The following is a 13,398-nucleotide window of genomic DNA, read 5'->3' as shown; positions in this document are numbered from 1 at the left end:
TAACTTTGAAATATAACTACTACATATAAAAAAAAATTGCATACACAATCTATGCAGATCTGTTGAAAGGTATGTGCTTCTAAAAGTTTAATGGACCATGCCTGTCCCTCTAAAACGTTGCTAAGCAGGCTACAGGAGCAGTTAATCTTCACCCACATTCCCAACAATTTTCAGCTATCCATGAGGAGTGACAGCTCGTGCGCACGAATTCTATGCAAACCTTTCTTCGAGTAGAGATGGCAGGACGGGCCCAACTTCCATCTTGTACTGGACATGAAAGAGGTGTAAAAAACACAACCATGAATCAAATTGATTTGGATAGTAAATTATGTTATAAAGTGTCATTTCTGTGACAGCGGTTATGGGCTACCTTTACTTCTATCTCTTTGAACATATTAGCTCTCTTTTTATTCCAGAAGGTCTCTATTTTTGGGGGATATTCCTACCCATGTAAACCTAAAGCTTACATGTTCTCGATCTTTCTTGAAGTCTTGAAATAGTAATAATGCACTCTTATGTGTATATAAAAGAGGAGTGACACTTGTATGGGAAGATTTTTTCATCAGTCTTATTGCAAAGTTAACTTCATGTTGCCTATTGCTAAAAAAAAAAAAACAAGGAGGGACAAATGTAAAGCACTTACCAATGATGTTAAAAGAATTTTTAAAGGCAAGCCCTTGAACGAGTGATAATGATGGACGTGCAGGGGACGTGGTTAAAAGCCCACAGATAGAATACAACAGGCCAGAGCCCTTGTGCGCTTGACCTAAAAAGTACGAAACAATAGCACAGATCGAGTTGCCTTGTGTCTTACTCAGCGTGCCAGGCATAATACATTTTACTATGGCGTTGTCACAGAAGCTGCATTTAGTTTTCAGAAGACGGTTTGTACACAGTTGCTGAATTGTATGGTGTGCAGTGATATAAGAATATAATGCAAGCTTCATACATGCTTTAGATAAGTTGAATAATTTTGGACATTGCTTTGCTGTCAAGGGACATCATCAGTTACTGTTAAAACACTGCAGAAGTTTAGCTGCGCAGTAAAAGAAAATGTCAAAAGATTACATTTGAAATAGGAATATTTCTGTAACTCTGTAGGGGGAAGTACAATAGGTAAGTAATATGACGATAGAATGTGAGTTGGAGGGGTGGTGTTTCGGGTTGTAATTGTATTTGTACTATTGCAATAATTGGCTGGTTCTCGTTGAAATGTCAATAAAGGCTATAATATATATATAAACTATACAGTGTAAGTGATTTATCACTTGCTTGCTATCATGAAGTTGTTGCTTATTTGATTCACTGGGATTAAAGGTTGGCTGGGAGAATTGGAGCAAGAACTGACCCCAGTTTACTTTTCCAAACGATCTAGAACACAGAGGAACAGTCTAGGCCCTTTTGGCTCTTTTTTTTATTTTTTATTTTTTTATTTTTTAGAATAAAGAGCCCAAACAACTACACCGCTCCTTTTGGCAGCTGTATTTCTCATTAATTCTTACTCTTTTGTCTCCTCTTTCTCTCTTTGTTTTTCTCCTTTCCTACCTGAGGTGTTGCAAGAAAAATATCGCTAATTTTAGTAATTCTGTGTTCCTGTAAACAGGGATGAAATGTTAATATCTTCCAATATCTTTCAATTTCAGATGCGTCTGGAAGAAATAGGACCACACAAAGAAAGAAGCAAAGTAAACGGCCAGATAAGGAAGTAGGAAAAAGGCATGAAGGTGAAAAGAAAACTGAAAGGCGACAGAAGAGCAACGTAGATGAAAGAAGAAAGTCGGAAAAATCGGACAGACATTCTCATTATTCGTTACATCAAAAAAGTTCTCATCGATCACCCCTTTTATCCCATTGAAAGTATGTGCACTGTACTGAAATAGAAATTTCAAACCCAGTTAAAATTACTATACAGTATGTTGGATCGGTACCGCAGGATCTGGAGAAATAAAGCATTTGAGATACTGCTTGTATATTTTTTTCCAGAGTTCTGAAATATTCTCCAGGTCTCATTCCATATGTTATGGACATCATGTTGTATGGCATGCCAGAATATCAGAAATACTGGTATTCTCTGTAAAATAACTTTTAAAAGGTTAACCATGAGGCAGCTGCCCTTGTGCGAATGCCATTATTAAATACTGCATTTCTATTTTTTAATAAATTATGTTTTCTGCAAACTTTTTAAACCATTTTACTTCACAGAACATACTGTTGTGTTGATGTCCTACACAATGTATGTGCAGGGGTAAAGCATATTGAGCTATTTTGTAAATGTGTATTGTGTTTCTAAATGTAATTGTACATCTTACATTGGGAAAATAGATTGTGCTGAACCTAAATAGTGATTAGTAATACACATTCATTTTTTTATTTTATTTATTTTAAATACATTATTTTGGGACCTTGGATAAATAACTGTACATTCTAATGCATCTGCCTATTTGTCTTTGCTGCATAAATGTTTTTTGTTATTAAAGCAAACAACGTCCATAAAATAAAAAATCGGTATTGTATTTCTAACAGAAAAATTTTCTCTCCAATTTGATCTTTGAAATACGTCTCACTGCTCTGTTAGGCCCCTTCTAACTACTTCTTGTGTTTGCCTGTTAATACTAACTTTCACACTTTATTGGATAGATGAAACTATGATTTGCTGGAACTGTGGTTTGGTGATATATTAAATGTCATTTTTTTATTATAATAGTCTTTTCCCCAAATAATTTCCCATTCAAAAATTTCCCAGGTAAACTGGTATAAAAGCTATCAAGTTGATAAAAAGAAATTATTTAATTATGCACGCATCTTTTAATGAGCAAGTTGACACCTGAAATGTTTAACACACTTAACTGGGGTTTACAATTTTCATTGCCTATCTTGGGAGTATTAGTGTTATATTTTCTTCAGATCTCTCCAAGATTATTTAAATCTATTATTCACCCTTGTTCATAGATTTTTAAACTAAGAAATAACAGGGTAATGTTCAAATCTTACTCCTTATTAAAAACACTATCTGATACAGACTTCAACCTACATATTCCTTCCCTTTAGAATTTTCAAGCGTCCACTTGGAATCTGGAACTTCTGCTGAGTAATACCTCTGTGCGTGCCGTCGGGTGGCGTTTGTATCCATGTGACATCGTTGGAGCCATCTGTGACATCCCAGTCGCCTATAAAGGCACCACCCAGTTGCATGTATGTCAGTTCTTTTCCATCTACGCCGGTTAAGCACAGATCTGGAATTGAGCTACCCCTCTGTCTGGTTTTTGTCAGGCCTTTTTCGGCCTTTTTGTTCAGCGTGTTTGTGCGAAGGATGGCGTAAAGAAAGACTAGATTCAAGCCGTATGGCACCTGCCATCACACCATGACAGTGACGGATCCCCATCAGGTATGCCTTTGGCGTCTCGAGCACGACCATGACTTGAAGTTGTACTTGGGCTATCGGACCATGGCACAGAAAGCTCAGAAGGAGCGGTCCCTAAAACTAACGACAGCATGTCAGTCGACATCGGCAGACACGACTCCTCTGTGGTCATGGTCCTGATCGAGGAGAAGGACGAGGGACCACTCCAGGAGCCCCAAGTCCCCTTCATCTCACTCGAGATCCTCCAGGCACTGAGGGAAGAGGCACAAGAAGTCGTCCAGTGGACATCGACTTCGCCTCGACCGTGGTGACTCGGAAACGTCGATGTTCCAGGCACAGTTCTGTGGAATCGTTGCCAGGGCTGACTCCGCGCCTTCCTCCCTTTCCGGAAGCTGGCACGAACCCTGCTCCGTTAAAGGAGTTTTACAAGGCCATGCCCCTTGTATTTGAGGTGGCCGGCCGTGCCGGAGTGCCTTTGGGGCCCGAAGGTTCGGCAGGGGCTCAATTAGGTTCGGTGCTGTGGCTTTGGTCCCAGCGGCTTTGGTCCAGGCTTCGATGGGGCCTCATGGTTCAGATTCCGGATCCGGAACTACCCTGGCTTCACACTGTCGACCTTTGGCACCAGCCCTATTCTCATCACCATTAAGCTGGGACGGTGGCGTTGACGCCGGACACTGTGCCGATGGCGCCAACAGGTGTCAGATCATTGTCTGAGCATTTGCTCAAACAGTCAGGAACTGGTGAAGAATGAGAGAGGGGTCTTTAGACCATCTAGAAACCCATATGGATCCTTCCGACTGGTATGAGGAACTAGGGGAGCCCAGTGGACTGAATACCTCTCCAGGTACTGGTTTGCTCTCTCCTCCTGCTGTGGCTACGGAGGAGGGTGCATCATATGCAATGGTGGTGTGTAGGGCAGCTGAGGTCCTTGACCGTGGACTGCCCTTAGTGCAGGTCAAAATCAACCTCCAGACAGAGGTGCTCCAGCCCGGGGCTTTCACATTGGAACCGATGTTGCCCTTTTAATGAAGCCCTCACAGTTGTCCTGCTGGGGATATGGTCCAAACGCAGCACAGGTACTCCTGTAAATAGGACAATTGGCCGCTGCCATCGCCCAGTTCCGGGCAGCCCTAGTATCCTCAACCAACACCACACCCCTGAGTGCTTGGTAGTCCAAGCATCCACTTCCCCATGCCACCTTACCTTCTACACCTCCGGATAGGGAATCCAACAAGGCTGGACCTGCTTAGTAAGAAAATGGTTTCTTTCAGCAGCCTGGCATTGAGGTCGGTAAACACCTCATGCTTATTGGGCTGTTTTTCCCACACTTTGTGGGATACAGTGGTGCAGGTGCTGCCTCAGGTCCCGGAGGACACGCAGGCCATTCTCTCTTAAGCAGTTAAGGATGGGAGAGATGCAGCTAAGTCCTATTTTGCAAAAAGGCAGATTCTGCGCTGGACCGCTTTAAGGACTCTCTGGCTACAGCCAAGTCCTTAGAGCACTCGGGGTCCTTCGCCCACCGTGTGCCTTTTGTCCCTTCCGTGGCTACAGGAGGGGCATGATGCCACAACACTCACAAGTTATCCACTGTCCGGCGCAAGGCCCTCATCCTGTGTGGGGATGCAGTCGTGGTGCTTGGCCAGAAGTCGGCTGCCATCCAGCCCCCTGCCTCTACAGTGTCCAAGCTCTCCTAGCGTGATTCTGCAAGACCATGTACTTCCAGTTGGAAGGAGGATTCAATTTCATCTCCCTCACTGGCAGTCCATAACATCGGACAAATGGGTCTTGCAAATCATACAGAATGGCTATTCCCTCCCTGTCCAGTCTTTCCCTCCCCCAATGCCTCCTCAAAAGAAAGGCTGATGGAGGATCACTTGGTTTTGTTCCGCTACTAAGTTGCGGCTCTATTTGCCAAGGGAGTCATAGAAAGGGTCCCGATATCAGAAGTAAGCAGTGGTTGTTATTCCCAAAGGAGAAATTCAAAATGCTCACTCTGCGTGTTTCCATATGCCCATCCTGCCTGCCCACAGGTGTTATCTGCGGTTCAAGGTGGGCCACAAGCACTTTCAGTTTACTGTGCTCCCCGTCGGCCTTACCAGTGCCCTTCGGGTGTTCACCAAACTCAACTGCTCAGGTTGGGAGTTTCAGTCTTCCCCTATCTCGATGACTGCCTGTTGTCCTTCGCCCCAGGCTGTCATCAACCACCTTCAGACTATGGTGAACCCCCTGGATTTGCTGGGGTTCACTGTGAACATGCCGAAGTCACACCTGACTCCCTCTCAGATGCGCCCTTTCATTGGATCTGTACTGGGCCCAGTGCAGTTTCTGACCTATCCTCCCCAGCAGTGAGTCCAGGATATTCAGGTTATGATTCCGATATTTTAGTCTCTGTCCTGTATTTCGGTGAGACAGACTGTAAGGGTACTGGGCCTTATGGCCTCCTGCATTCTGTTAGTAAAACGTGTCAGATGCCATATGAGGGCTCTGCAGTGGGACCTGAAGTTCCAGTGGGCACAACATCAGGGATATTTCTCCGACATGGTTCAGATCTCTGAGGGAACTTCAAAAGACCTGCAGTGGTGGTTAAAAAACCACAGTTGGGTCAGAGGCAGACTTCTCTCCCGTCCCCTACCAGACTTCACAGTAGTGGCAGATGCGTAACTTCTGTGATCGGGCGTCCATCTGGCAGAGGTGGAGATCAGAGGTCACTGGTCTCCAGTGGAATCCGGACTCCATATCGACTTACTGGAGCCCCAGGCGATCTGGCTAGCATTTAAGGCATTTCTTCCTGTTGTCAAAGTGAAAATAGTGCAGATGCTCAGGACAACACCACCACAATGTGGTACTGCAGCAAGAAGGGTGGTGTGAGGTTGTGGACCTTTTGTCAAGATGCCTTGCACCTCTGCACATGGCTGGAACAGCATGGCATAACCCTGGTGGTTCAACACATGGCAGGTTCTCTGAGTGCCAGGGTGGATTAACTCAGCCGTCGATGCCTAGCGGATCACAAGTGGTGTCTCCATCAGGAGGTTGCACAAGGACTCTTTCAGCAGTTTGGAGAGCCTTGGTTAGATCCCTTTGCCTCTGTAGAGAACGCACAATGTCAGCAGTATTGCGCGTTGGAATTTCCAAGGCTGCACTCGCTCGGCAACGCTATTGGTTACAAGTGGAGCTCAGGCCTCCTGTACGCCTTTCTGCCCATACCACTTTTGCCTAGAGTTCTCAAGAAAATCAGGAACAACCAGGCCCAAGTAATCCCGGTGGCTCTGGACTGGGCATGGAGAGTCTGATATCCCAAGCTTCTGAAAATGACCACTGATCCTCCAATTAAGCTGCCTTTGCAGGGCTCTGCATTGGGAACACTTGAGGGATATCTTTCAAATCTCCTATTGTAAATAGAGTCTTTAAACAGCTTGTACATATGTTCCCTCCTACGTCCTTTGTCACGCCACAGTGGGGCTTAAATCTGGTTCTAACGTTTCTCGTGTGTTCCCTTTGAGTCGTTGAACAATTGTCCCCTCCGACTGCCCACCATCAAAGACAGTCTTTTTTTTTTTTTTTTTTCCATAAATCTGTTTGTTATTTTTGTTAGTTTACATTTCCCATCTTATCTCAGTTAGTGTTTAATACAGTACAGTATAATGCATTTTCATTATACATATTTGTTGCATATTTTTGTTATCACAGTTTCTTATTTGTGCGACGTTTGCTACGTTGTATCTTTGCAGTAGTTTTGCTGTTAATCACATCTGCAATTCTTGTATAGGTGATAGTATTTAGTTTGGGGTGTCAAACTGCAGCATTTAATTGAGAAAAGTATGTAGGGCAGTCATTGTGTTTTTCGTATGGATTAACTTTAAAATGAGGAAGAATGAAAGAATAAAGGAACTTGTATAACAATAACTTTAACTTTAGCCGATGTCCATATCTATGTGATTGATTTAAATTTCACTGTTTTCGTGCCAGGTTGGGAATTTCTAGTGACGATTCAGTTTGTAGGTGAGGAGGTTGTGGTGTTTCGTGGTAGTCGCTACTTATACTCTTCTCGGTTCTTAATGTCCTAGTTTGTTCGGTTACGCTGTGTGTTTTATTCTCTTACGTGGTGTGGTCTTCTCGCTTGTGATTTTTAAGTTAGCGGGTGTGATTCGGTGTTATGTAGTTGGGTTAGGAGGGTTTCCCAGTCGACAGATATCAGGTGCTGATGTAGCCCTAGGGTTTCTTCGCGTTTGAGTGCTAGGTGCTCTGCTCCCGCCCACACCCTGAGTGAGCGTCTCCAGGCCTGTATCGGTGGGGAGTCTGGGGATTTCCATCTTTGGGTCACCAGCCGTTTCGCGACTATTAGTCCCAGATCTACGAAGCGTGTTTCTGCTCTGTGCTGCTTGCTTCTTGGGAATAGTCCCAGGATGCAAGCCTCCCACGTAAAGGGTATTTGTTGTGTAATGCATGTGGCTAGGTTGTCAGTCACCTCTTTCCAGGAGGTGCCCAGGTTAGGGCAGGACCATATCATGTGTAGCATGTCTACTCCAATCTCACGGCATCTAGGGCAGGCTGCGTCTTGGCGGTTAAAATATTTGTTTACGCGTGCAGGTGTGAGGTAGGCTCTGTTTACTATATAATACTGGATTAGCTTAAATCGCGAGTTGCGTGGTATGTTAAGGTGGCCTGAGATGGCAGTTCTCCATTTTGTTATCGCGATGGATTCGCCCGAGTCTGTTTCCCATGCCATACGTAATGTGTCGTTTTCAGTGGCAGTTTGGATTCTCAAGGCGTCCGCTAACCAGCTGACCTGATGTTGGCCGCAGCCCACCACCTGCAGGTATTGAATCAGCAGGTGGGTGGGTGGAAGTGTTGTGATGTCTCCCCACCTGGAACTCAAAGATCCCACCAGTGAGCAGTATAGGAGTAATTGGCCGGGCGGAAGCCCCATTTCTTGGAGCTTGGCAAACGATAATAGTTGGTTGTCTATTTGTCACCTAGTGTGTGTAATTCTAGCTCATGCCATGTGCGCAGTTCTGTGTCTGATGTGACCCTAGTGCCCCTTGGTGTGTCCACCAGTGCTAGTGCTGGTGCGAATGGGATCAACGGCTTCGTAAGACAAAGTGATCTATGATAGCATTTATGTGCTGTTTTAAGGAACATTTGTCGAGGGGTTCGCGGGTGTGTGATCTGGTGGAATAAATGCTGTATTTGTTGGAGCGAGTATGGTCTTGTCTCTGTTGCTGTATCGGTCAGTTGTTTACCAGCCAGCCATCTGGATATCCATTGAAGTTGGGCTGCTAGGTAATAGTGTTCCAGGTTGGGGACCGCGAGCCCACCCTTGTCAGTCGGTAGGTAAAATTTTTTAAGGGCTACTCTACAGCGACCATTATTCCATATAAATTCTCTCAGCCCGGTTTCCAGTGTCTTGAAGAAGGCGGGGGAGACATAATGTGGTAGGTTAGAAAAGAAATATAAGAGTCGCGGGAGCACCACCATTTTTAGGAGTGCTATCCTACCCGCCACTGATAGTGGCAGTGTTCTCCAGAAGGTCATTTGGGATCTGACTGAGGATGTTGCTTTTACTAGATTACCCTCGAATATATCTTCTTCGCTATGGTAGATCCTAATGCCCAAGTATCTAAAGGTGTTTGGCTGCCAGAGAACTGGGCTTTCGGCTAGGGGGAGTCTTGGGTTTGATAGGCCTGGGTCGAATGGAAAGAGGCTCGACTTAGACCAATTGACCCTAAGTCCTGATAACTGCGCAAATTGCCGCAAGAGTGTGCCAATCTTCTGCGGGATACGCATGATGTCTCTAAAGTATAGCAGGAGGTCGTCAGCATATAGCGATACTATGTGTAAGCCGTCTCCCAAAGGTATTCCCCAGTTGGATCCCTCTTCGCGTAGGGTGGCCGCTAGGGGCTCCATTGCGAGTGAGTATAGTAACGGTGAAAGGGGGCAGCCCTGTCTTGTGCCTCTGCCTACCCGGATTGGTTCTGATATCTCAGGGCCCAGACCCACCCTTATCGTTGGTCCAGTGTATAGTAGTTTAGTTAGACAGGTAAAGAATGGTCCCATGTCGTATTTTTGTAGCACTTTGAACAAATAAGGCCATTCCAGAGAATCGAAGGCTTTCTCTAGGTCGAGGACCAGGCAGCCCGCACGCGGCCAGGTCTGTCTGGCATATTCCATAACCCGGAACAATCTTCTGATATTTTGGGAGGTGTCTCTGGCTGGCACAAATCCATTCTGGTCAGGATGTATCAGTTCTAGGACGCTTGGTGCCAGTCTTGTCGCTAATATCTTGGCTAGTATTTTATAGTCAGTGTTTAGCATTGCAAGCGGTCTGTATGAGCCCATATCTATTGGATCTCTTCCAGGTTTAGGAAGAGAGACAAGTAATGCCTCCCTTTGTGTATCCGATAGGTGACCCTTATGCTCGGCTGTTTAGTATACCCGAAGTAATTTAGGCGCCAGATGTATGGCAAATGCTTTATAGAAGTCTGCTGGTAGCCCATCTGGGCCTGGTGTCTTGCCTGGATTGAGATCCTTGATACTGGCTTTGATTTCCTCTAAGTCAAGAGGTGCCTCAAGTGTTTCAATCTGGTCGCTTTTTAGTTTTGGGAGTTTCACTATGGCAAGGAATTCCACACTGGGGTTTTCTCCAGGGGTTATCCTTGTGGTGTAGAGGGTGGTATAGTGTCTAGGAAATTCGGTTTGTATCTCTGCAGGTGTGTATACTATTTCCCCTGTGTGTGAGCGGATTTCAATTATTGGTTTTCTCTCACAGTCCCGTTGTATCAGCCAGGCGAGCAATTTACCTGCCTTATCCGCTGATGCATGGGTTCTCGCGGAGTGTGCGGTGTAGTTTAGGCATCTCAGACGCTCTAGTAGTGTCTGGTGATCTGTGTGCAGCGCTGCTAGTCTCGTCTTTTCAGTTTGGTTATTAGTGGTTTCATCTTCTTATTGTGGTAAAACCCGCTCTATTTGGGCCAAAACGCGTTCGATGGTTTTGCGCATGTTGCATTGGGTTCCTAGGCAGTGCCCTCGGATAAAGACTTTAAATGCATCCCATTCGATTAGCCCCGAGGTGGCCGTGCCTTCATTTTGTTCAAAATATTCTCGAATTGCAGTGCTTAATGATGCTCTGAAATCAGCATCTTCTAGGAGTTCTGGCCTTAGTTTCCAGGTGGGGATAGGTGGGCGGGAAGTTCCCCAGCGCAGCTGTGCTGTTAAGGGGTTATGATCCGATTGTATGCGCCCCATGTACACCGGGTTCTCTATTACTGGGGCAAGGTTTGCGGTGCAGAATATGTAGTCTAATCGTACGTGTAAGGAATGCGGTGCGGAATAGAAGGAGTAGGTTCTGTCCTCTCTGTGCTTTTGTCTCCATACATCTATTAATTGCCATTGTTGAGTCCAATTTATTAGGCCTCGTGAGGCAGCCACCACTGGGGAGGTTGGCAGTGGTGGGAAGGAGCGGTTTAGTTCTATGTCTTGCATGCTGTTGAAGTCTCCCCCAAGTATCCACAGGAGTGTGCTCCAGTGTGCCAGGTGGCGTGTTAGGGTGTGTAGAAAGGTAGTTTGTTCTGTATTTTGGGCATATATGGAGCCCAATATGATTGTGCGTCCTGCCAGTTTCCCTCTGACGAGTACATATCTACCCTGCGGGTCTATGATTTGTTCTTCCATCGCAAAGGGGATGCCTGCCCTTATCCAGATAAGCGTACCCCTGGCATAAGCAGAGTATCCTGTCGCGTATAATTGCCCTCTCCAGCGCTGGCGTAGTCTGGGAACCTCCTGGTCTATTAGATGTGTCTCTTGTAGGAGCGCTATTTGAACTGTGTGTCTTTTAAGGTAGGAGTAGATGGCATATCGCCGTTTGGGGGTGTGTATACCTCTTACGTTCCAGGTAATTGTTGTGTATGTAGCGATATGTGAAGTGTTAGATCTTTTTTTCTCCTCGCCCACCTGTGTTTCCTACGCTGTGCTATTTCGTTAACTTTCCATTCCCAGTTGGAGTTTAAAAAGGTTATGTATGAACATCGGCAAAAATAAAACTTGGTTAATACTATCAGAGCAGTTAAACAACGGGTCACCGCCCAAACATTGCAACAAAGACAAGGACGTGCAGATGCATGTCTATGCATTTCCGGACTCCACTGGTAGGAGTGTAGAGGTAGACCAGGTATGCCGGGAGATGGTGTAGTCTTTGGCTTTGTAGTCCGGCTAGGTCGGATAACTAAAACGATCGGTGCGGGCGCAGGAGGGACCCCCAGTATATATGTACATCAGGGAGAAGAACCGATAACAATGTGAAAAAAAAGGGGGAAAGGAGGAGTGGGTGGTTCCGTGACCAAAGCCCGTTACTGTCATCATATGCGTGTTTATAGTTTCTCTTGGGTTGACATGGGCGTCTCTTTGCTGTGTTGGCTGCTTGCACGCCCATCGGAGCGCCCTGTGCGCGTGCCTCAGGTTGAGTGTCTTTTATTAGATAGTGAGATTTTACATTACGCAAGAGTTTTCAGAAGATTTCGTCTGCAGTGGCCGGTGTCACAGAGGGTCCCTCGATAGGGTCCCTCGATAGGGTCCGATTCCGATAAACAATCCGGTGTGGAGGTACGGTCGCTGACTGTTTGTGAGACCTCTGTGTCTGAGCCAGAGTTCAGAGGGGATGTGGCCATTGCTGTCGCAGTGTGTATCGCTTCTCTTCTTTCTCGGATTAGTAGTTCCAGGTCTGGGGCACATTTGGTTGGTTCCTTACGGGTTGTGTTTCTATTTCAGTCCCGTTTGTTTCGGCCGCGCCTGACCTGGGGTGCTTGTTCGGTTCGTTCCAGCGTGTCACCTGTTGACAGTCCTGTCGATTCGAGCCATTCCCATGTTGCTTCTGGGGTGGAGAAAAAGTGCGTTTTGTCCTTAGCTACTACACGAAGTTTGGCTGGGAATAGTAGTGAGTAGTTTAGGCCCAGTGATCTCAGCTTACGCACAGGGAGATAAGAGGCCCGATCCCTCTGCACTGTTAGGGTGTAGTCTGGGAACAATAGTATTTGCACGCCGTCTATTTTGGGTGGCAGCGCTGCTCTTACTGTTCGTAGTATAATGTCTCTGTCCGCGTAGTGGAGGAGGCGTATTATAAATGGGCGCGGAGCGCTCCCCGGTGGTCTGGCACGGGTCGGGACCCGGTGAGTGCGCTCTACAGAAAAAAAGTGGGTGAGTGTTCCATCTGGTACCAACTCTCGTAGCCAAGTCTCCGAATAGGACATCGGATCTCGCCTTTCCGTACCCTCTGGTAGATTTACCACTCGTATATTGTTCCTTCTGGACCGGCCCTCCGCGTCCTCTGCTCGCCGCTCCAGTTCTGTCACTCTGGCTCGTATGTCTTCCATTCCTGTTTTCAGCTGGGTGGTCGCAGGCGTTAGTTCCTGTATTGTGGTTTCGATCTCCTTGGTTCTGTCTGACAGTTTGCGATGGTCCGCGTGTAGGAGAGTGAGATCACTTGCTACTCTGTCTATCTTGGCTTCCAGGGACGTGTGAGCGCGCTCCAGGGAGTCTCCGATGCGTTCCACCGCAGCCAGTACCGCATCTAATTTCTGGTTATCTTGAGTGGAGAGGTCCTGTATTTTTCCAGCTCCAGAGCGGAGCCGTCCAGCTCCGGCCATGGCTTAGTTTGTTGGGGGATTAGTTTAGTTTCTGGCCGTCCCCCCACACTCAGACTGCTGATGTGCACACTATATGTTGCGGACTAATGTTCATTGGCAAGTTGTTGAGGGGGTATGCTGTGCGTTATTAGTTTCTGGCTGTTTGGTGACGGGTTTCCGTATTATTAGACTTTTCTGGGTCTTTGGCATAGATTCCCATTTTTAGGTAGGCCTGTGAGAGATTACTGTTGGCGGAGACGTCTCAGTAGTGTTTCGTTTGTCTTTCGAGTGTAGTGGGTTGCGTGGCTTCAGTGCTGTTAACTTCCTCGCTGGAGTCTTGTGCTTGATTCAAGGGAGGACGGGCCCGCTTGTCGGGGTATTGAGACCGTGTCCCCACGACAGCACGTGCAGCCCTGTTGGTTA

General features: G+C 46.3%; 1 protein-coding gene across 1 annotated transcript in view; it reads left to right on the top strand.

Moving 5' to 3' along the window:
- The window catches only part of CWC22 (CWC22 spliceosome associated protein homolog), a 269,112-nt gene extending 266,584 nt beyond the window's left edge, over positions 1-2,528 (top strand). The window contains exon 22 of the mRNA XM_069225448.1: positions 1,644-2,528. Within this exon, the coding sequence (XP_069081549.1) occupies positions 1,644-1,855 (212 nt within the window). The 3' untranslated portion in view covers positions 1,856-2,528. The remainder of the gene's footprint in view (positions 1-1,643) is intronic.
- Positions 2,529-13,398: the final 10,870 nt, after the last annotated feature.

The sequence above is a fragment of the Pleurodeles waltl genome, chromosome 3_1 (genome assembly GCF_031143425.1).
Source record: "Pleurodeles waltl isolate 20211129_DDA chromosome 3_1, aPleWal1.hap1.20221129, whole genome shotgun sequence".
Classification (NCBI taxonomy): Eukaryota; Metazoa; Chordata; class Amphibia; order Caudata; family Salamandridae; genus Pleurodeles; species Pleurodeles waltl.
This window is presented reverse-complemented; position numbering and strand designations above follow the sequence as displayed.